Genomic DNA, 24,218 nt, shown 5'->3' with positions numbered 1-24,218 from the left:
GCTGCACCCACACACGAGGAGTCTGAGCCTAGGAAACACAGCTCATCGACAACATGTGCGTGGAACCCCGTGGAGGAGGCACAATCCTACTGCCCTACTCAGCGGGCTAGAAACTCTGACTGGAGGCAAGTGCTTGAAAATGAGAGAAGGGGCTGGGTGGCCGTGGGGTGGAGTCGGGCACAAACACCATATGGACCCATACGTACAGATGGACCCCACGTCCAGTTCCCCAGGCTGCTGACCGGGCTTGTCTCTGCATGGCTGCTGACAAGGTGGAGAGACAGGTGACCCCTTTGGCCAATGGAAGCTGCCATGAGTGCAATCATCTGGACTAATCCCACCAGATGCGAAAAACAGGCAGAGTCTTGTCCGTCTGGTTGGTCCCCAGCACTCTGCCCACAGGGCCACCATGTGTGAGAATGAGGCTGCTGCTTCTCCCTCACCTGAGCTGTGGACAGCAAGCAAACGGATGTAGAACTGTGCGACAGAAGATGACTCGGCAATAAAAAGAGCTGCTGATATGTACAAGAACGTGGGCAGGTCGCAAAAGCATTCTGCTAAGTGAAAGAAGCCAGACTCAAGCCAAGATAGACTATGGAATCCATTTACATAAGATTCCACACAGACCAAAACTACGACAGAAAGCAGAGACACCAGGTGTGGGGAGGGGACTGGCGGGGGTGGGGGTGGCCCACGGCGGTGTCATGGTGATGGGAGCGCTCTGCATCGGTTGTCACACGACCTCTACCTTGGTCAAAGCTCATCACACTGGACCGTTCACATGGATACATTTCGCTGTATGTAAATTACCTCAATAAATAAAGCCTCTTCTCTCCTAGAGCAAAAGATGCACCGGGTGGAGCTGGGCTATGCTAGCTCTTTGCAGAAGGAAGGACAACACACCCAGCTGCTCTAGCGGGTCCTCCTGCTTTACTGATAACACATCCCCCGGCACCTTAATAACTTCACAGTCATGTCTCTCGCTTGGAGCCGGAAGAGCTCTGATGGAGAGAGCTTTTGATGGAGAAAAAATTAAGTTTCTTAAGTAGCTCAGGAAGTCCAAACTATTATACTAGACATGTCCTATCGTTAAACCACCTAATATTGTATCCCGGTGGCTTTATCTGTCAGAATGCTCGTTTTCAGCTTGCCGGCTTACTGATATCAGCCCAGGCAGATCCAGAGCGCCTCACCACTGATGTCCACACAGCCCATTCAAGGGTGAACCTCTCCCAGTATGATGACTGCAGACACTGAGGTGCTCCTGGCAGAGTGGTCTGTGTTCACTCTTGTAGATCACACAGTTGAAAGCTCAGGCCTCCGCGATCGCTCTATTAAAGGTGCACAGCTAATTCCACATATGTACATGAAGTTATTCCAGTGCTGCCTAGTTTGGGCTGTGACATGTGACAGCTCTGTCATCTCCAGCAGAGACGGAACGGCAGAGCCCCAGGACCCACTGAGTCCCACGGGCTCCTGAGCCGGTGGCTCCTGCCTCCTCGTCCTGGGGCCGTGTGACAGCCCACAGAGAACCCAGCCCTCCTCCTGACTGCTAGCCCACTGGACATCTGACAGGAGTGGCACTGCTGGGCAGTGAGCGTCGCCAGGGACTGATGTCGGCCACGACATTACAGTTCTACGTGACGCTGGGATTGCATCCAAGACCAGCTGCCGAACATTTAAGTGTCTGTGTCACGACACACATAATTATGAGACAGAGAGAGCCCATTAGTTCTACTGTGTAATTTTAAACCTCAAACTGTCAAAAAGAAAGCGCCTCATCTCTGCGTTTTGAGAGGCCTGTCATTTGTTCCAGGGCCCCTAACGGCTCACGCAGGGCCTGCCGAAGCACCCTTTCTGGGCTGACAAGGCCTCTGTCTGGCGGGCTCAGGTGTCTGAAGGGTCCAGAAGCAGGAGGCTGGGCCAGCTGACCTGACGAAGCCCCCCGGCTCTCTGAGCTTGAGGATGTGAGGCTGGGTAAGACGTGCCGCCCTTTTCTGCTTGACTTAACTAGGAAACTGTGATGGCTTCTAACAGGTGGACCTGTCCCTGTACATGTGGGTCTAAGTGAGCACACACTGGCGCTGGTGAGTCTGCCTGAGTCTCTGCCAGTCATGTGGGTCACTGCCAGGGAGCTCAGTGGTAGCACTCTCTCACTCTCAGAGCCACCAAGGACAAGGGCCGACCGCAGTGGAGCCTGGCCTTGGGCCGTGGGAAGCTCCCACGGAACACAGGCCCCGAGGGCTGGGAACGGGCCAGGCAGCAGCACCTGGCTCTGGGTTAGCAACAGCACAAGCTCTGTTTCACAAGCAAAGGCCTCAATTCTGGGCAGGCTTGGAATCCAAAACAGGAAGTGCACGAAGGGCGATTTCAGGGGCAGCTCTCGGGTCAACCTGTGCTGGCCCATCTCTCTTCCACTCACTCACAAAAATAATTACTTCTGAGCACCTGTCTCTGTAGACCCCGCACTACGCGCTGCAGATACGGGGCCGAACGACAGACTTGGCCCTGCCCTCCCGGAGTTCCAGCGGGAACGCCTAGCTTACACCATCACCAAAACAAACACGCAAATACACGCGGTCATGAATGATAAGTCCATGTGATCTAAGTGACCGGTGGGTGAGAAAGGGGACGCCAGGGAAGGCTTCTCTGAGGAAGCGAAACAAGCTCAGACCTGAAGACTGAGTAGGTGGCTGGTAAAGGGGAACAACTCCAAGCAGATGGCCCAGCACGTGCAAGGGCCCCGAGGCAGGGCAGGCTTGGCACTCTCTAGGTGCTGGCGAGCGTGTCTGGGGCCTGGTGGGAGGGAGCATACGAGGCAGGAATGAGGCTGGAGAAGCAGGGAGGAGTCAAGCCCGGCGGCATGAGACAGGCTATGGATTTTATCCCAAGTGCAGTGGGGTCAACGGCAGGCTTACAGCAAAGGAGTGACCTGATAAAACTGAAAGTCGGGAGGGGTACCCCTAGAATGGCTCTGGGCAGATGTTCTCTGGGCCTAGCTTGATGTGGAGGTTCAGGGAAGACCAGCCTAGAGGAGCTCTGATGGGGACGACACACGCCAGCAATGCCAAATTCTCCAAAAGAGGTCCAAATAGAACGGTTCAGAGGTGGCGAGGATTGGATCCGGAAAGTCACCCTGGACGAGGTGGCATTTGAGCCAGGCCAACCAGCAGTGTGGGTGACGCTGGGCTGAGGGTTGATGTGGAGACGAAATTCCAGGCAGAGGGGCCAGAGAAAGCAAAGGCAAAGCAGACCAGGAGTCCCCACTCCACGTCCCAGGGGTGGCACCAGGGCGGGGGGGCCGGGGGGCACAGCCCCTGCTCCTGTCGCCCCCACATTCGGTATCTTGGCTGCAGAGCAGGGCATGGTCAGCACTTGGCTGTCTGACCCCATTAGGGGCATTATGGTCACCCAGGCCTGGGCTGGAGGTCAGTCACCTGAGGACACAGTCAGACCCTTGTTGGATGGGTTAGCGAGTGAGGTAATTTACCTTCTAGTCAAATTCACTCTTACTCCATTTCAACCAGCACACATGTGTGCATGTGTGTGCATGCGTGTGCAGGTACACATATGATGTACGTGTCAGGATGAACACGCGTTTGCAGGTGCGCAAGAATGTGCCCCCATGCCAACATATGTGTGACGAATAACTTGTGTTCACCGAGAGCTTGCCATGTGCTCTACGTCCTCACGTGAGGCAGCGCACGAACCCCCCACAGCAGCCCTGTCAACCCCTCCTCCCCAATGAGGACACGTGAGTGGGATGTGAGCCAGGTACCCACAAGCGTGCAGACCGCACATGTGATCCTAGAACCCTCTGTCACACATTGACTCCTGGAAGGACAGAGATTTCCAGCTGTCATGAAGGCCAAGCGCAAAGACAACAACCCCTGCTCCCTGCCCATGAAGCCCTTCAGAAAACTCGACAAGATCTGGCTCTGAAATGAAAGCCTAACGGTTTTCATGCAGTCTACTATCAGCTGTCTGCCAACATCTTGGGGAAAAGCATGCAATCCATCCTGGAAAGAGAGAAACAGGCCGGTAGAGGACGGCATTAAACGGTGTGTGTCGCCATCTCTGTTCTAATCAAACCAGCGATGCATCGCGTTTCTGAAGGCGCCCGTCCTAAGCCCTCATCTGGCCTAATAACGCTAAACAACAAACACGTGAAACTTCCTTTGCTCCTAATGGATATCAGCGTTAGGCTCCCCGCACATATAAACAAATCGTAGGTGGAAGGCAGAGCATGCCAGGCCCCTTGGCTATCCGGTCTGTGAAATCACCCACTACACACCCAACTCCTGAGGGTCCGTGCTGACTTGTAAAATGATTATTTTACTGAGCATGGAGGAACCCCAGGTGTGTGCGGAGCCGCAGGCATTTCGTGTTTTCCTCTGTGCTGACCCCAGAGAAACCCTGGGGATCCCCGGAAGTCCATCCTGCCTCCTTGCCCTTCGCACTTTCTTTCCGAGGACAGTTCCCAAGTCCTGAGAGCCATGCCCAGCACACAGTCAGCACCATGAAAGTGTTAGTACAAGCGTGGTGATGAGGAAGGTCACCGCAACCACCTGCTTTTCTCTCCCGTTTGGGCCAGGAAGCGTGCATCCTCTCAGCCCGTCCTGCATTTTGTCTTGTCGCTATGTCCCCTGCCACCACCCCAGCCTTCTGAGTCCCTCGGATCTGCCATGCTCCCTCCCACAGTAGGGCTGCACACTCCTCTCTGTTCAGCTGCCAGGACACTCTTCCTCCCTCCTGTCCCAGTACCTGCCCCCATTCGCCCTTCAGATACTGCCAGGGCCTGCTTGGAGCTCCCCGACAGTCACACCTCCCTGTGAAGGACCGGCTCCTTCAAAGCGCCGTCACTGTAAAAGCCCACATTGTCTGGCGGATGGTTGGGCCCCTCCCCAGTGCAGCCCCTGTCACCCTGGGATTCCAGTAAGGCAGTCTGAGCACCTGGTCTAAAGCATGACGGCACTCGGAAATACGAGCTGCATCAATTTATAAAAAGGGGTTTGCAGTAACCGTGCAGTAGGGAAGGGGCTTGAAGAGGAACCACTGAGGGAGGGAATGAGACCAGATGCTCTCGCTGGCTCTCCTTCATCCGCCCTCTAGGCCTCCCCGCCCCCATCCTGCCTCCTTCCCCAGCCAGGGGACACAGGCCCTGCCGGTAGTTTCAGAGCCCATCTGGCCACAGCTCTCAGGATGCACCTGGAACATCTCAGTGACAAAGTGGCTCCAAATAATACCCAGCCCCTGTGTCCAACCCTCCTCTCTTCTCTCCCTGCCCTGGAGGGGCGCCTCACCACATTCCAGCCCCATCTGTGTGGGCACAGCGTGCCAGCTCCCCTTGGCTGGAATGCCATTGTGGAATCAGCACCCAGAGTAGGTGGGCAGGAGCCAGGCCCAATGGTCTGGGGTCAGGGACACAGTCCCAGCAGCTGCATCCATGGAGGGTGTCACAAACTGTCGCAGCAATGAAATGGCATCCTGCTGGCACTGGGTGTGCCCTGAATCCAGAGGGTAAGAGTATGGACGAGGTGAGGAGTCTGACTCAAGGTCCCAAAGGCCAGCCTGGAAGTTGTGACACGCTCCCTAGGGCTGGCTTACCTACCACCCATCAGACTGGTGCCCCCTGCATTACATACAACAGAGCACCCCAGCTGGAAGCCAGCCCAGGTAATCCACCTCCCTGGGGGTGGGCCCTAAATTATTCAGACATTCCCCCCCACCCAGAGCACAGGACAGACCGGATCTATGCTCTTAGTTGTAGAATCTTGATCCCTTTGTTCATAAATTGGCCTTAGTCCCAAGAAGCCTCTGTTTGTCCTGGGAAACCCAGAAATGCTCATGACAATAGGTCCTGGGAGCCTGGCTAAGATCCTGGGATTCTCAGAATGGGCATGCAGATATCGGGGGCTCCACATCCACCTGCCGGCCCCGGCCTGCTCCCTCAACAGGACGTAACATGGCGCTCCTGGCCGGCCATCTCCTTGTCCAGGGACCAGCCGGAATCCTTTTTTTTTTTAAAGATTTTTATTGGGGAATTGGGGGATGGGAACAGTGCTGGGGAATTGGGGGAAGGGGAACAGACAAGTTGCTGTCGTTTGTAGAGGGCAGTGTCACTGGCCCTCATATGTGGGATCCGAACCAGGGCCCTCTGGCGTCCCAAGCCAGCTCTTAACCATCGCGTCACTCGGCCGGCCCCAGCCGGAATTCTTATCATGCCTTCCTTGGCCTCCTCCCCAAGCCCCCTTTTCTCAGAGCCTGTGCTCATGAAATAGCTACTGTTTTCCACAAAGGAACGCAATTTGGCAGTTTCCAGCCTCTCGGCTTCTTGAATGTTCTGCATTCTGCCTCTCCTGCCTGCTTCGCCTCCCCTGGAATGTGTAATTAAACCCAGAGAGCCTGGAAAAGCACCTCGCTAATCAATAATTCAAGGTGTTGGTCTCCTGTGATGTTTTTTCATTCCACTTCTCCAGGTCAGGTGTTCATGAATTCTCCAGGGTGGAATTCCCTGTTGGGACATCGAAGTAGAAATAATGTCATCTTTGGGNCCGGCTTCTGGACGGCCGCTCACTGCGGCTGCTGGCCACTCACGCTGGCTGCTGGCTACACACGGTAGCCCATGGCAACCCGCTGCAGCAGGGGCTGCAGCCTATGCCGTTGCAGGCGACTCATGGCAGCCCAGCTCCAGGTTGAGCTGCTGCTCAGCATCTTAGCTGTAGAGGGCAGTGTCACTGGTCCTCATATGTGGGATCCGAACCGGGGCCCTCTGGCGTCCCAAGCCAGCTCTTAACCATCACGTCACTCGGCCGGCCCCAGCCGGAATTCTTATCGTGCCTTCCTTGGCCTCCTCCCCAAGCCCCCTTTTCTCAGAGCCTGTGCTCATGAAATAGCTACTGTTTTCCACAAAGGAACACGATTTGGCAGTTTCCAGCCTCTCGGCTTCTTGAATGCTCTGCATTCTGCCTCTCCTGCCTGCTACGCCTCCCCTGGAATGTGTAATTAAACCCAGAGAGCCTGGAAAAGCACCTCGCTAATCAATAATTCAAGGTGTTGGTCTCCTGTGATGTTTTTCATTCCACTTCTCCAGGTCAGGTGTTCATGAATTCTCCAGGGTGGAATTCCCTGTTGGGACATCGAAGTAGAAATAATGTCATCTTTGGGTAATTATGTATTTTTAATTATCCTCCTTTTTATTTTTTTTTCCTAAACAGCCAGAAAGAGTTGTTTATAAATAAAGGAAAATATTAGGGTCTCACGAGTTGGGCATTTGTCAAGAAGGAGATTCAAACGACGGTACAAATTAGAGTCTCAGGAAACATTTGGGGGTATTTGCTGAGTCAAGAAAGACCCATTTAGAAAGAGATGAAAATAGTTCAAGCACCATTTAGAAACTCCTGGCGTGACATTTCGGCTTTATAATGAGCACTGCTGAGGTGTCAGTGGACTAGCTCTCTCGTTCCCGTGCTCTCTGTCTTCCTCTCCCACCCCCATCCCACCATCTCTCCCTTCCTCGCTGCAATCGACACTGCTGGTGGCTTAGCCAACACCAGTCTCCCTTTCTCCCAATATCCTATTCCAATACAGAACGCTAATTTTGTTAGCATGCAGTACATCCGGCTGAAAACGCGTCCCACCTCCACGGCAGCTGGAGATGGCCAGGCGAGCCTGCCTGGCCAGTGAGACGTCAAGGGAAGTCTACTGTGTAGGACCGCAGGGAGAACAAAATGGACTCAGCTGGTAGACGCCTATGCCTTTTGTTTTCCTCCCTCCTTCCTACCTGGAATGTCAACGTGATAGCTAGAGGAGAAGCAGCCCTCTTGCAAACAGGAAGATACAACCCTCATGCTAAGAATGGCAAAGCAGGGAGCCGGAGGAGCTAGACACGTGGTTTCTCCCTTAAGCAGCTGCATCAACCCTGAACAGATTACTTTAGGGTTCTCGTCACCTGTGAAAAAGTAATTCCTGTGTGTGGAAGCCATTGTTAGAGGAGTTTCCGGTCACATGCAGCCAAGCAAGCCCTAACTGACGTGCATTTCTACGTCTCAGGACACTCACAGAGCCAGCGAAACCATCCCAGTTTGCAAGAGCTCCCTCGGTTGGACACGATGAATTTGGTGACTGGTCATTCTGAGAAGAGACACCGTCAGGGTCTGAGAGGGTCCTGCATCCACTTAAAACAGGAAAATATGTGGCACCTCTGCAGGCTCCGCCCACCTGCAGGGCCCTCCCACCTGGAGGTTCCGCCCACCTGCAGGCCCCACCCTCCTGGAGGCTGGGAATGCAGACCTGAATAGTATGGTTTCACCCACCTTACAGCTCATCCGTCCTTCTCAGGACGCTTCCCTCCTCATCTCCCACTTGCCACACTCGGCACTGGTTCTTCCTGCCCAGGCGGGCACTGCTTCTCTCCCCCTCCCTCGCCTGTTTGATGGATTTCCACAAGACCCAGTCTGGGAACCATCCTCACCCTCTCAGTCACCCCCTATGGCCTGTGCTGTGCAATCGCCCACGTGCTGGCGACTCCTAAATGCTCACCTCTCACCCCATCTCTCTCTGAACTGCAGCCTCTGATAGCCACTGTCGGCCTCACACCTCCACTGGGGTGTCTCAGAAGAACCTGGACCTAACACGTCCAAAACTTAAATTTTCATTTCCTGCAAATCAAATCCACAATGAGATAGCACTTCGCATTCATCAGGATGGCTATTAGAGAGAGAGAGAGAGAGAGAGAAACAAAGATTGGTGAGTGAGGGTGTGAAGAAAGTTCTGAGGGTGCACAGGACGCTCGTGCACTCATGGTGGGAATGTCAAATGGGCAGCTGCTGTGGCTATTCCTCAAAAGATTAAACACAGAATTACCACATGTGCAGCAATTCCCTATCTTGGTACACACTCAAAAGAAGTGAAAGCAGGGTCTCAAACAGATATTTGCACACTCAGGTTCACAGCAGCATAATTTATGATGGCCCAAAGGAGGAAGCAACCCAAGTGTCCACTGACAGATGAGCGGATAAACAAAATGTGGCGTGTGCACCATCGAGTATTATCTAGCCTTTAAAAAGGAAGGAAACGCCAGCACCTGCTACAACATGAAGGGACCTTGAAGACATTCCACTAAATGAAATAAGCCAGTCACAAAAGAACAAACGCTGCGTGATTCCACTTACATGCGGACCTAGAGGGGTCATTCACAGAGACAGAGGGTAGAAGGATGGTTAGCAGGGGCTGGAAGGAGGGAGAATGGGGAGTTATTGATTAATAGGGACAGTTTCTGTTGGGGAAGATGAAAAGTTCTGGAGGTGATGGTGGGGATGGCGGCACAACAATGTGGATGTACTTAATGCCACTGGACTGTACGCTTAAAATTGGTTCAGGTGGGAAGCCTTACACGACGTTAACTTGCAGTTAGCACTTTCATGGTGCTTGCTAAGTGCCAGGCACGCCTCTCTGCGTGTACCTGCCGGGTGCACAGTGCTCTACCAAAGGCAGGTGTGCTTGGAGTCCTGGTGGGAGAGGCATGCACCCAGGTACACCACACCGGGGGCTCCTGCTATGGCAGCAGGAAGGGGATAAGGGCATACGGGGCACCCACAGTGCGCTCCAGTGGTGTGGGAGCAGGGGTTCTGGAGGCAGCCACCGCCCACGGGCTGAGAGGCTCCGTAATATCACCCAGTAGGGTGCCCACGGTCCTCCCCCTTTCCTCTCCAGAAGGGAACTTCCGGGAAAAGATGTTTTCGATGGTGGGGGACATGTCAGGGAAGGTTTCCAAGAAAAGGATGTGATGTTTCCACGGGCCTTCCAGGAGTGTGGCCCGGCATAGCATTTTTCCATCGCGTGTGGAAGGAGTTAATGCGTTTTGGTGAGACGGAGTGGGAAAAGGTCATTCTGCAAATATTCAGAAGCAATTTCATGAAACCGTGGGCTCTCATCCATCTGCTCTAACAAACTGGCTGGGCGCTGCGGAGCCTTAAGCACTACACATCCAGTGAAATGATGGCTCCCACCAGGGGCATATCGTAGTTTTGTTTTCAAGGCTGAGATGAAAAGCTATACAGTACACTGCATACACAGACCTATCAGGCTGGGGGAAGCCTCAGCCGGCCTTGCTGTTTATGCAAGAGCGGTGATAAATCAACCCATGCCACCTGCAGCCGAATGTCCCATTTGTTCTGTAATGGTCCTCCGATCTTTTGGAAATGAAGAAATTTCACATAAAACAAGTAGTTTGGTGAACTTGAATCCCAGCCGTAATTGGGTAATAAAATTGGGTATGTGCAGTAATTAAGAAGATTGTGACAAAACAGTCGGTCTGCAGTTTCCTACTGAGCCCCGTCCATAAAACGGGAGTTCAGTTCAGGGCACACTCAGGACCACAGAAGGGCCCGTGGGCAGGAAAGCCGTGCTTTTCTGTCAGGGGAAAGTGGATTTATGGAGACGATAAACCATGCCAGTGATGGCTGAAATTACCACCTGGGGCGCCCTCACATCAGGACATCCATTTCAAAGATTAGGCTTCGACCTGTTAGTGAGCAGGAAGTCAACTGCTCGAGTTTCACTTCAGGGAGCTCCTTTTCCAGCTTATCTCTGGATTGGTCCATCTGTTCCCCACGCTCCACTGAGGCCTGTTTTGCATTAATGCAGACCTACAACTTGACACAAGCCTACATGGGTCAAATCTTGGTTTCTGGGCCCTCCTGTAATGCCTGCCCTGCCTGCTCCCGGCCTTAGAAGAAGTCCAAGTCTCCTCTGTCCAGCTGGGCCCCCCCTCTGTTAATGGGGCGCCAGTCCCAGCGCCTGGCTACCAGCACCCTGTGCTGGACTTCCAGCGGACAACGCCTAGGTCAGCCCCTAACGCCCCGGCAGCTCTATCACGGCTTTCTCCACATCCTTGTGCAAAACCCTCTGCCAACAGCTTACACTATTTCATTGGGAAAGCGAAAACGCAGGGTCGAAAGTCATGGAAAATGATAAGATTTTTGTTACATCTTGCCAACCCAGTCTCCAGAAAGACTGAGAAGCATGTACTCTCACAGCAGTATGGGAGCGTCTGTTCCCTGCATCTTAGCCAAAACAGCCTTATTGCTCTGATGAGATTCCCACTCACATGGCTTGATTCGCATTTCTCTGATGATACCTGAAATTATGTATTCCTCATGTATGTATGGCTCCTTATAGCTCTCCTTTTATGGGTTACCTTTTCATGTCCTTGTCTCTTTTTCCACTGGCCACATTTCATTGTTTTCTTGTTGATTTGGGTAGCACTTGCTGGGCAGCCTGTGGGTTAGGACAATGAGAGACCTCCCGAGTGGGACTCGTCCTCCAGAGCCACAGAGGCCTAGGAGGCTGTTGTTGCTGCCTGGCCCAGAGAAAAGGAACGTGACAACTCTGCCTTCCTGTCTGAGCTCCACGTGGGCTGAGAGGTGGTTCTGGAGAGAGCTGGGCAGGGAATGACAGGGAGGGTATGCGAGAGGATACTCCAGCCCACTCTCATTCTGGGACAGGGAGAAGGAAGAAGCGGAGTGGGTGAAGAGGAGAAATAGGAGTGAGGGAGAGAATACGAGGGGAAGACGTTCCTGCAGGAAGGTCTTATCAGGGCCTCGCAGGACAGCGGGGAGTCCACAGGGTGCTGGCAGAGGAGCCAGCAGGTTAGAAAGGGTGTCAGTGGGGACGTTCAGAACTGCAAGCCAGGAGGATAGCGAGCAGGCAAAGGGAACCTGCGTCAGTGGAGAGGAGAGGGGAGGTGGCAAGTGCCTCCTACAACCCAGGGCCGCCCAGGACCCGGGGCTCATCCCTTATCCTGACTCCAGGTCTGTTTCTACAACACCACGCTGCCTTCTGCACTAAAGTCATTGCAAATTAATGTACCTTTAAGAGGCAAATAACATCCTCTTAGACTGAAATGCTGGCAAAAGACCAATCATTTTTCATCTCTGATTAAAATGTCTAAGGAAGAAATTGGAAATTATTCAGGAAAGGAAGCTCACTCCTGGAGTTGCAGAATGCAAAATAAATCTGGAGGTGGTGGTAAGCGGCAGCAACACACGCCCCTCTGCATATCAGAGCAGCCACGCTCTTTCCCACCAACACAGGCAGCGTCTGTAGGGCAGGTGGGGTCACTGGGGAGCCTGGAATCTGCTTAGGACCCCAGAGAGCCCCTTTCAGGCTTTCCCAAGTGCCTTTGTTATAAGTACTTATTAGAACCACAAACTACTAGTCTTTTTCCTGGAGGTTGTCAGTCAGTATGTCTAGGGTAGGACCAGGAAACGCACTTTTAAACAAGGGTCTGTGTGGTTCTTACAATCTGGCAAGGAGTTGGTTTTGTCTGCACTTCTCACACTGAATCCCGAGGATATTAGCAAATGAATACCAAGGAGTTCCATTTCTGCCTGTGGCAGTCAAACTTGTACAGATCAACTCCTCTACCAAGAACAAACAGAAACGATAAACAAAATAATATCTATTTTGAATTCCGCTTAGAAGCATCAGAGAGCTATCAAACGTGTTGAGTTCTTAAGGCACCGAGATCACAGGGAGAGGAAATCACAGAGGTGAACCTGCTGTTGGGCACGGTGTTCTGCCTTGAAGCATCTGCTGATTCTTACGAAAAATCTAAAAGCCGAGAAGTTGTGCTTTGTAGAAACTGATGAGTGCAGAATCCAAGAGAAGACGAACCAGCAGCCAAGAGGCTATGAGGCTAAGCAGAGTTTTTGTCACTTCAGCAAACTGGGGGAGCAGAAGTAGGGTCTCAGGGCAAGAAGGGAGGCCCTGGCATGCACCCCAAGCTTTCAGGTGGGATCCAAAGCTTAGGAATAAGGACCAGAGCACATTGCTTTTCACAAAGACTCAAGCCCAGCTTCCAAAATGCTCCATCCCAGACTGGATGACGACAATCTGCCAGAGCTCAACTTCCAAAAGCAACGGTCAGTCCCCTCGGGAAGAAGGTGGCATCGTCCAGAGCCTCAGACTAGCTCACAATTTTTCATACACAGTATCTGACATTCAATGAACAAATTACAAAGAACACCAGATGTGAAAAGCCAAAAAATAAGAAAAAAATAGATATAGAGATCCAAGGAGACTGCAATATTGGAACGATCAGACAGAGGCTTTTACAATAACTGAGATTAATTAATATGTCCAAGAAAATGAAGGACAAGATGAAGAATTTTGGCAAAGAATTGAAATGTGTTTTTTAAAAAATCAAATAAAAATTCTAGAACTGAGTTTCAGACTTCTGATTCTAAACGTGGGCTCAAGGCTGTACCATTTATCCAACTTACTGTGTACCAGGCACTGTATTAAATGGTTTACCCACAAACCTGTCAGGTAGATATTACCATCATTGCCCACTTAAGAGAGGCTCAGAGAAGTTAAGTAACATACAAGGCCACACAGCTAATAAGTGGGGGAGCCAGGATTTGAATCCACAGATTTTTTTTTTTTTTAAGATTTTATTGGGGAATTGAGGGAGGGGAACAGCGTTGGGAAATCGGGGGAAGGGGAACAGACAAGTTGCTGTCCTTTTGTTCTTCAGTCTAGTTGTGGAGGACGCCGCTTCACTGGCCCATTGTTGGTATTATCATTGCGCTCTTCCCGGGTAAGGCAGATGGGTCACCAACCTCAGGACGGCCGCTCATGGCGCCTGTTGGCAGCTCATGCTGGCTGCCAGCCACTCACGTAGCTCACTGCAGCCCCACTGCAGCCTACGCCATCGCCAATGACCCACGGCAGCCCAGCTCCAGGTTGAGCTGTTGTTCACCATCTTAGCTGCAGAAGGCGCAGCGTCACTGGCCCTCATGTGGGCTCCGAACCAGGGCCCTACTGCTCAGAGCTGGCATCCCAAGTCAACTCCTAACTAACATGCCACTTGGCTGGCCCGAACCCACAGATCTTGATTTTAGGGCCTATACTTGTAACTCCTGTGTCTTGAGGCCTCTTCCTTCCTACTGTCTCCACAGATCCCCGAGTTCCCACACACTGACCCCACAGGCCAAAAGATGGCTTCTGTGACATCTCCCCCTCTAGATTGTTTTGGTGGTCTGGCAGCCTGATAGGAGCATGAGACCAGGGCTAGGAAACCCTGGGTTACCGCCCTGGCTCTAGGCCCCATTCTGGGGCTTTCCATAAGCTCTCTCCGTCCTGTCTCTTCATCTCAGGACTTTGGTTTGGACGGGTCGTCACTACTCCAGGTGTGGCTGACATGGAAGGGGGTGCATTTGGGTTCTGTGCTTGGACAGACCTGGGTACCCCTCTGCGGGGTGGCCGGCTGCACGGTCACTCCTGAGAAGCTGGGAGGTCAGTCTGCAGCGTGCCTGTGCTGGGGCCGGCAGGGTTCACCGTGTTCACATTCGCCAGAGCCACAGCCTGCCTGCCCGAGGTCAGCTCGTCTGTCCACGACCCACAGGGTCGACAATGACCACGTTATGCCCTGGTACTTTTTAAATAGCATGAGCAGCTGTGCAGTTATCTGCAGGTTTTCAGTAAACTTGGAAATCTGGTCACCTCATTGTCTGGACTCTCCCTCCTGGTGACTGAACTTGTGGCCTTCTCCCTCATGCTGGGTGGGCTGACACACACCCTCACGCTTGCTGCAGCTGCCCAGTCCCTCAGGTGATATTCCAGAACACCCAGGAATCTTTTGGGCCCCTAGCAGGACACTCCCATTGTGCCGCTTTCTACTCCGTTACATTGGATCTCATTTACAGATAGGCCCAGCCCCCGGGGTTCAGGTGGAGATGTGGGGAAGAAGAGAGGGAAAGGCATAGGGAGAGACAGGCACAGGAGAAAGAGTTGAATGGACAGAAAGAAGGAAGGGTACAGAGGAGGAGGGAAGAGCAGGGAAGAGGAGGGAGTGGAGAGTAGAGGATGGGGATGTGTGGTGGCGGAACCATTCGCAGAGACCGAGAAGCAGGAAACAACTATTTGGTAAAAGACAGAAAGGCTTAGAAGGAAATCAAGAGAAAACCCAGGTCCAGGGAAGCGATCAGAGTCCAACTGAACAGAGTGGCGGCTGATGACTGGCACAGCATGGGGTGACCAGAGAGAAGCAAACCTCAGGATGCATGTGCATCCTGAGCTGACACAGCCCAGCCGGTGGTCCCCAGGTAGAAGCAGCTGGCTTCTGCAGACCTGACTGGGGTCCCAAGCCAAAGCGCTGCCCTCATCTGGCCCAGTGTGAGGCCTGGTAAGACCTTCAGGGCAGCCTCTATGGCCTGGTGACAGCAGCCTAGCCTGGTGACCAGGGCCCAGCTGCACAGGAAGAGCGCCCTGTCCAGTCTTCCTGTCTTAGGCCGGGGGCTGCCTGTCTTCAGATCGGCCTCACACCTGCAGGAGTCTTTGTGGACTCAGGCACTCGAGGGAGCTCAAGCAGCCGGTGGCCCCAGGACCCAGGAGGGCTCAGGTAGAGCCAGGGGTACCCCTTCACCCACACCCAATGAAGATGGGGTCCAGGGCCCTGGAAAGGACATAGGCTGTACAATCAGAGAAGACTTGGCCCAAATCCTGAACCACCGCTTACTGTGAACATGACCTTGGCCTCAGTTTCCTCTTCTGAAGGAAGGGCGCAGTAATACCTCACAGAGTTGGGGGGGGGGGCAAAAAAACAACCCTGCATATGCTAATATATGTAAATATATGGAAAGTAGCATCTGTGTACTTGTCTGTCCCTGCCCCGCCCGATCTCCCCATGTGCCCCTGCAGGAGGCCAGTGTGCTCACACTGGCTGCAGGATGGGTGTGTCCAGTGCAGGGGTCAGGCGTCAGGAAGCCTCACCTCTAAGCCACACCCTCCAACCATTTACAGAGCTGAGTCTTCACCTACCCTCCTCCTGAGCCTCGTGTCATGTCCTCTCTCAGAGGAGGAGAGTAACGTTTGGGGGTTCCCGGTGCATAGAAGGCCTACGCACCCCAGAGGCAGGGCCCTCCCAGCCAATCTGTCGGAACTTGTGCTGAGACTACGCCCACCTGGAGGGACAGTGACCCTTCTATAAAACGAAGCCAAGCAACAGCCGGTCAGCAAACCAGACTCCCCTTTTTCCTATGCACCCCGATGGCCCTGGGGTTTCATTCCCCGGCCACTGCCCCCGGTCTGGAGGCCATCCTGGTCCTTAGCAAAGACACCCTCTGCCGAGAGCTCCAGCCTCAGCCAGCACGTTTGACTTCTTCCCCCAAGAAAACTTCAGACACCACGGGCGACACGCACACGGATCCACTCCGTCATCAATTCACTGGCCATTTATTTGGTGCTGAGGACTGTGGTGGGTACCAGGTAAACCATGGGTTTGGCAGAGAACGTGCCTCTGAGGAGCTCGCAGGCAGGTGGAGGAAGCAGCATGTAAGCGTGTGATTAAAATGCAATGGGACCCCACTGACTGAATTTCCAGTGATCTCTAAGCAAAAAGAAAAAACCACTGGGACCAGGAAGTGAGCTTCTGCCTGAAGCCACCCAGGCCTACTCGAATCTGTCAGTCTCGTAGTTGGTAGGGCTGCGTGAATTAAGGAACGGGTTCTTATCGGCTTCCCTTGGACGGGCTAGAGCCTTACAGGGTTTACTTTCTGGTTAAAGGAAGCACAGTCCCCAGACAAGGCAGCAAGCACAGACCCATGCCAGAGCCCTGCTCACCACCAACCACCTTTCTGTTCAGATCTCGCTGCTGTTTCCCTTTTCCTGGATTGTCCCCTCACCTGAGACCCTCCTCACGTTGCTTTGCTCCCAGGCTCCTGGCCTCTTCCTCACCTCTGCCTGTGCCCTGATCAGTTAAGGTCGCCATCACCTGCATCGTCAGGGTTTTTTCCCCTTTCCAATGTCCTCGGCACAATGACCACTGCCCATGACTGGTCACAAGGGAATGCTCTTCTTTCCAGGAGAGGCCCTGTTGCCCCGGGGTCTCCTGGCCAGTTGGCTGCATTCTGTCCGCACCTGAGGAGCTGGGGAGGGGTTCTAATGCTCCCTTTTCACAGAATAACATTCAACAATGCTCAAGTTTCCAGACCCGCAGCAGCTCAGGAATTTACTGGGTAGCCATTTCAGACCATGTACTAACATTCACGTGAACCTCATGGTTGAGGTAACACTTCCGATTTTTAACCAGCACAGTAATAGGATTTTACAGCTTAGAGAAACTGTTTCCCTCCCACTTCTCACTGTACATACTGTACTGCGCAAATCCAATTTTAGATCAACTGACATTTTAAAAGTTTTTACTGTTGTGCATAAAACATCAAATTGTATGTTATTATCCAAAGACTATTGATCCATATTTTAAATGAAAATACCCTGAATGTGTATTCAAGTAACTCATCCAAACAAATTCTCAAACACCCGCTCTATGACTAGGTATCTACTAAGTGTGAGAACAAAGGATTATCCCTGCTCTTTGGAGCTCAGCATCTGAAGGGGCGGGCATGACCACTAACCTTGGTAGGTAAGACAAAGTGATAAGGAGGACCATGGGAATGGAGAGGAAGGCTTCACAGAAGATCTGACACTGGAGCTGAAGTCTTTTCCAGATTAACACGGGAGGGAAGGGCAGTACAGCCAGAGGAAGAAGCACAGGACAGGGAAGCAGCAATGCTCAGGTGCTGCCTGTGCGTTTGTCAGTGGGAGTGGGGCGAGAAGAGGCTAGAGAAAGGCAGGTGGGAGGCCTCGCTTACGTGATGGGCCTTGTACAAAGGGACGGCATTTGGCCGTCACCAAGCAGGCTCTGAACAGGCCACTGAAAGGTTCTAATCAGGGTGCTTCATGGTCGGATTCATGTTTTATGAGATACTTTCGCAGTTTGAGAAATAAACTGGAGAGGGTCAGACTGAAGGAAGGGAAGCCAGTGGGAACCTCTCGCCCAGTTTAGCTCAGAAATGCTGAGGGCTGGACAGAGACGCGACAGGACAATGCAGAGGAGAGAACAGGTGTAAGAGGCATCGTGGAGAAAAATCAGCAGGACCAGGTGACAGACTGGACGTGGGGTGTGAGGGAGCGAGCAGCGTCTAGGGAGACTCCTGGGTGTCTGGTCATAACCAAACCTTCCCCGTTCCCCCCATATTAGCACTCCCTAGCTGGGGTGCCATCTGCCAGCCTTCAGCAGATTCCATTTCCAAAGCAGACACCACAAATAAACAGAAATAATTTCTAACTTACATGGTATCACGTCTTAAACTCCTAAGTGACTGATACATAGTACAGCACAGACGGGAACAAATCAGATGAATTTAACTATTTAAATCATGAAAGGTTTTAGTCCATTAACCATCAAAAGCCACAGTGTCAGACATAAAAGTTCAGGGTGAGTGAATGAAGTCAAGATGAAGTGGTGTAATGTTCTTGGGAACTCTGTACACAGAGCAAACACACACAAATCAGTTAATAACTGCCGAGTCTCCACATACCTGCAGAGACTGACCAGGCCCATGACAGGACTTAGTGACACCGTGTCCTCTCCCGATGGCTTCACCTTCCTCTCACTCTCTGAGTCGGAGCCCAGTTCCTCATAAATATTTAACTTAAACTGCAAAGCAGAGAGATCAACTTGTCACACTCACACCAGGAAATTAAGCTGAGAATCATATGGTGATAGCCTCCATTTTAATTAATGTTCTACTATTCACAAGTCTATTAATTTTTAAAGATGGTTTTATGTTAGGGATTTCATAATGATACTAAAAACAATGTAGTCCATATTCCCATTAGCATGCGATCAACTGATTTCTGACAAGGGAAAACACATCTTGTGCGGACCAGGTTTCTCGGGCACACACGTAGACTGTTTGGCTGTGGCATCAGGACTTAAGATGCTGAGGGGTCTTCATAAAGAACTTCATCTACCTTCATGTCGTTCTCGTCCACTGGGACCTGGAGACAAATCTGTTCTTTGAAAGCCAAGGCCATAGTGTAGGGTTTCCCGTGCTGCTGCTGCGCACAGCGCTTCAGGTAGGCGTCATAGTAGCCCCGGCCCCTCCCGAGCCGGTTGCCTTGCTTGTCAAACCCAAGGCCCGGCATGAAGATGAGATCGAGTCCCCCTGTGGGAAAGAGGAACACATTGAGCAGGGTTAGCGATTTCTGAAAGAGACCAATCACTGAAATCTGGCTTTTGTTTTTTAATGACATCTACTCTTTCTCCGATTTCCAAAGAAATAATCACTCGAGAAAATCCAAAAAGCATGTCTCAAGGTTGGGCCAAAAAGGAAATAAAAATGACTCAGGAACCCAGCAAGCCGATCACGCTTCTTCTGGAGGTGGTGGTGGGGGGGTACGGGGTTGGTGTGTGTGTGTGTGTGTGTGTGTGTGTGTGTACACAAAGAGGTCAGATCCCAGCCCTGCCCACACCTGGCTACACACACTCCAGGGACAGGGCCGAAGGACTTCTCTTCTTTGTCTCTTTCTTAAGCATCCAGGTGACTCTACACACCTGCCCGGTTGGGGAGCCAGTGTCGCAGGAACATGACAAGTGGAGTGGGAAAGGGTCAGAGAGAAGCCAGAAAGGACAGAGGTCTCCGAGCCCATGAGCAGGAGGTGGCCAGCTGCTGAGAGGACTAGGCCGCCTTCTTCTTCCCTCCCCGGAGAGGCGGGGCCAGGTTGTCAGGCTTCCCCAGATGCACGTGAGAGCAGCTCGGACCTACTCAGGGACATTCCAAAGGTACAAGATGGGGCCCTATAACTGCTGCTCTGGCTGGAACCTGCCCCGAGAGCACAGGTGCCGGGAGCTGTCTACGCCTCAGTATTTGACATGGCCAAACACACTGCAATTGTGACAAATTCTGAAGCTCTGACTGAGAAACAGATACTGCTTTATATCTTAGAAGATTTAAATTCCCCTTTGGATGCCCCCCAGTAGGATGAAGATCTTACACCCCTTCTGATAGATATATCACAATAATTCTATTTTATACACTAAAGGTAATTTTAGTCACACTAGTCTCTTAGTAAAGGTCAAAGTACACACCCTATAAATCTTAAGATCCTGCTTAGCTAACAGTGTTTAGGATAATTGTTGAGTAGTCACATAGTCACTTCACTATAGGTAAAAGGATTAGCCTTAGTCACATAGTCACTATAGGTAAAAGGATTAGCCTTAGTCACATAGTCACTATAGGTAAAAAAGGATTAAAACACAGTTAAGTTGATCTTTTAGCATAAGAAAAAGTCAAGCTGTACCCTGGAGCATAAGAATTATAAGGAAGTAAAACCCTGATCTAAACTATGTAAAATAACTTTTTACTGATGAGATAATGGTCAACTGCCCACTATAAAAAGGGGCATGCTGTAGAATAAAGTGAGACACTTCTCTTCTTGAAAAAGCGCTCCTGTGTCTCCGTGCGTCTTTCTTCATTTTCCTCGCCGCCTCCGCCTCCACCTGAGGGAACCCCTGGACCCCGCGGGAGCTGGTCTCCCGCACACAGGGACCAGAACTGGTCATGGCATCATCAGGACATGGTGGAGGGAAGGTTTGAGGCTGTGAAAACCCGACCCCTGTGAGAGGTGTGTGAGTCCCAGGAAGAAGGCGATGAAGGCGGCGAGGTGGAGGGCCTCCATGGATTTGGGAGGCCAGAAATGGTCCTCCAGCCGCTGGCAGGCAGCATGAAGGACCAGCACTACTCAAGGGCCACGCTGTAAATCCAACCCAGGGGTCTGCCCCTGGCCTGCCTGAATGGCCTCGGCCTCAGGAAGGCCGTCTGGGGGCTTCCGGGTGACCTGCACTTTAGCCATGGACTGAACGCCCATGAAACATTGCTGGCAAGAATACACCAGGGTCAGAAGCCACGGATTCTCTGGAACAGGGTGTTCCAAGTAGGGGTGGGTCCTGCCACCGGCAGCTGTTCTGATGGCCCGCAGAACCGTCGGCGACCTCAGCTCCCCCATGGCTCCCAGCACACGCCTGTCAAGCCCTGCCTGCCAAACTCCAGCACAGCACGTCTCAGGTTAGTCATGCCCTCCTCATGTACACTGCTTGTCTGTTCCAACCCCAGCCTGCGAAAAGGCCCAGTCACTGCCGCTCCCTTTCCTCCCATCCCGGTCCTGCCCATCTTTGTCTCCTGGGACTAGCAGTGGCTGTGCACTTAGACTTTGCCCCCTTCATGTCCTCCCTGTGTTGCCAGAGCACACCTGGGCTTACAGCGCAGCTCTGTTGTCTGCACCTGGAACACACGCACACACCTCTTCCTGGGCTTCCTGCCTTTTCATGGTGTGGTGGGTGCTTTGTAACGTCCTGGGGAGGGGAGGATACACGGTCCGGCCCATCAGAAGATGGAGGTCCGTGAACATAAAACACACACGTGCCACACTGATCCCAAAGCAAGGCAGCAGTCTGTGCCAAATGCCCAAGAGCACCAAAGACAAGAAGTCCTGAGGACGTCGGCAGAGAGCGCCATGCTGGCTGGGTGGTCAGGGAAGGACCGTGGGCAGCTCTGACCTGACCTGGGTTTCTAAGGATGTGTCTGGTTGGGTCTGAGTATATTTCAGAAGCCAAGGGAAAGGTGGCAGGAGCAGGGCGGTGAGAAGGGAGAAGGGGGCCGGAAGGGTCAGGCTGAGGAGCAGCAGAAAACGAGCGTGGGGTTCATCAGGTAAGGGCATGGTGACTTAGCAGTTAAAGGCGAAGAAATCCCTACAGCTTAATAGCAAACAATCAAATAACTTGATTAAAAAATGGACAAAGGACTTAAATAGGCATTTCTCCAAAGACACAAAAGTGGCCAACAGGTACATGAAAAGACGTCCAACATCAGTACTCATCAGAAAATGTAAGTCAACACCTCAATGAGACATCACCTCACACCTGTTAGGATGTCCATTTGAACAAAAACAGAATATAATAAATGTTGGTGAGGATGCGGAGAGACTGAAACCCTTGTGCACCGTTGCTGGGAATATAAAAAGTGCAGCCACTAAGGAAAACAGTATAGAGGGTCCTCCAAAAATGATAAATAGAACTAGCACCTACCCCACTTCTGGGTATTTATCCAAAAGAACAGAAATCAAGTCTTAAACAGATATTTGCACCCCCATGTTCACTGCAGCATTAGCCACAATAGCCGAGAGGTGGAAACTACCTAAATGTCCATCGACAGAATAAAAGGATAAACAAGACGTGGCCAACACAGACAATGGAATAGTCTTCAGCCTTGAAAAAGAAGGACATCCAGGGCCAGCCGAGTGGCACATTGGTTAAGAACTGGCTTGGGATGCCAGAGGGCCCCGGTTCGGATCCCACATATGAGGGCCAATGACACTGCCCTCTACAGCTAAGATGCTGAACAACAGCTCAACCTGGAGCTGGGCTGTCGGGAGTTGCCGATGACGGTGTAGGCTGCAGCCATTGCTGCAGTGGGTTGCCATGGGCTACCGTATGTAGCCAGCAGCCAGCGTGAGCGGCCAGCAGCCGCAGTGAGCGGCCGTCCAGAAGCCGGCGACTGATCTGCCTCACTCGGGAAGAGCGCAATGATGGTGCCAACTTGGGCCAGTGAAGCGACGTCCTCCACAACTAGACTGAAGAACAAAAGGACAGTAACTTGTCTGTTCCCCATCCCCCAATCCCCCAATTAAAAAAAAAAAAGAAAGAAAGAAAGACATCCTGCCACATGATACAAGATGCAAGAACCTTGAGGACATTATACTGAGTGGAATAAGCGGATTTAACAGACGGACAAACAGGTGGACGTGTCAGCAGAGCTCTGCTGTACAGCACTGTGCTTGTAGGTAATACCTCTTCCACGTACACGTACAACTTGTTAAGAGGGTAGAGCTCGTGCTATGTGTTATTACTAAGCAGAACTCTTTTTAAAAGGCAAAAGACACCAGAAGGAAAGCCAGGAGAACAGTCAGTACACAGGAAGCGGAGGGAGAACTTCAGAGCATCCATCGACAGGCAGCTGGAAGAAAAGCATGGGAAAGGAAACATGCTAGTAGAAAAAGAACATTCTTGAATCCCTCGAGTTAGACGGGACTGCGTAACTCTGCTCCTTGCTCTTCGCACGTTGATGACAGCCTCCCTGCCATACCTGGTATGACAGCCAACTGCCCCACCAGACAGGAAATTTCCTGGGGGGCCATAAAGTGACACGTCATCCTTCATGCCTGAATTTTACAGCATTCTAGGTCACAGAAACCCTGAAAGACGAGTGTAAGGCCTGCAGAGTGATCAGTCCTAGCACGACACCCCACTCAAATAACGCCAAGGTACATGGGTGTGGATCATGGAGGCAACATTTTGGGACAAGAAAATGACAGAGGTATTACCTTGTATGGCTGCTTGTTCATAGTGAGCTCTATAACTTAAGCAAGAAAGAGAACGGCTTTGGGACTCACAGGTGACAAAAGGCTCTGAGATGGCCCTTCCCAGTCAGCGGACTTGACATCCTATGTGGGGTGTTGCTGTTGTACCTCCAGCCCACAGGACCGCCACCGCTGCTCCCCTCAACTATGGGGTCGCCTGCTGCCTGCCCTGCTCAGGGCCTTGGAATCCCTTCTGCGGCCTACTTTTTTCTGTGAGTCCAGGTGCCTTCCTGAAACATGCCATGTATTCCTTGCTGACTTCATCCATCTATTGTCACCCTGAAGTGCTTCCTGTCCATTACCACCACTGCCATGCGCACACTCCCTCGGCTCCCCCACATAACGTACCTTAGGCTCTGCATGCTCTCCTCACACTGTGCTGGATGTTTTCCCTCCCTAGAGGTGATGGACCAACAGGGCTTGAAAACCACACTGAGGCTTAACAAGCTCCCCTACTCACCCTGGGCCATCCCTACTAACAGAGGTCAACCCCAGACCCATCAAAACGTGCTGCAAACTCAGCCCAGGGACAGGGGGAAAACCCTGGTCCATGCCCATGTTCCTCCTTACAAGCCTCTAGCACAGCTCTGTCTTGAAATCCCCAAAGGCTCGCTGAGAGAGGATGCTGACCCTAGTACAACAAGAGGAGCTGGTCTGGCTTTGTCCAGTCCTGTGCACAGACCAGGAGCCTGGCCGTAGGACTGCAGCCCAGACCAGGAGAGGCAGGAAGCGCTCTCCGCAGCCCCCAACTGCCCTGCAGTCACGGTTTGTAGGGGGCTCTTCCCAGGCTCTGCTGGCTTTCCAGTGTGATTCTGCTTTCCCAGAATTGCAGAGCCCACCTTCCCAACACTCACCCAGGCCCCACACCATTTGCCCAAACATTGTGCCTTTCCACCAGGTGCTGGCTCTGAAATGCCAGTGCCCTCTGGAGGCCACCCGTGTGCTGAGCCGGC

The 24,218-nt window shown here is 52.2% G+C and overlaps 1 protein-coding gene across 6 annotated transcripts in view; it reads right to left on the bottom strand.

Moving 5' to 3' along the window:
* The window catches only part of MTHFS (methenyltetrahydrofolate synthetase), a 139,430-nt gene that overhangs the window by 98,509 nt on the left and 16,703 nt on the right, over positions 1 to 24,218 (bottom strand). For 3 of the 6 annotated variants that reach the window (XM_019640189.1, XM_019640191.1, XM_019640190.1), the window contains exons 3-4: positions 18,823 to 19,016; positions 16,988 to 18,505 (exon numbers count right to left, since the gene is read on the bottom strand). In XM_019640189.1, the coding sequence (XP_019495734.1) occupies positions 18,218 to 18,505; positions 18,823 to 19,016 (482 nt within the window). In that variant the 3' untranslated portion in view covers positions 16,988 to 18,217. Of the gene's footprint in view, positions 1 to 6,756; positions 7,129 to 16,987; positions 18,506 to 18,563; positions 19,017 to 24,218 lie in introns of those variants that run through there. The other 3 variants (XM_019640195.1, XM_019640192.1, XM_019640196.1) reach the window with 3 other exon arrangements.

This window comes from Hipposideros armiger, unplaced genomic scaffold, assembly GCF_001890085.2.
Source record: "Hipposideros armiger isolate ML-2016 unplaced genomic scaffold, ASM189008v1 scaffold_48, whole genome shotgun sequence".
NCBI classification, from domain to species: Eukaryota; Metazoa; Chordata; class Mammalia; order Chiroptera; family Hipposideridae; genus Hipposideros; species Hipposideros armiger.
This window is presented reverse-complemented; position numbering and strand designations above follow the sequence as displayed.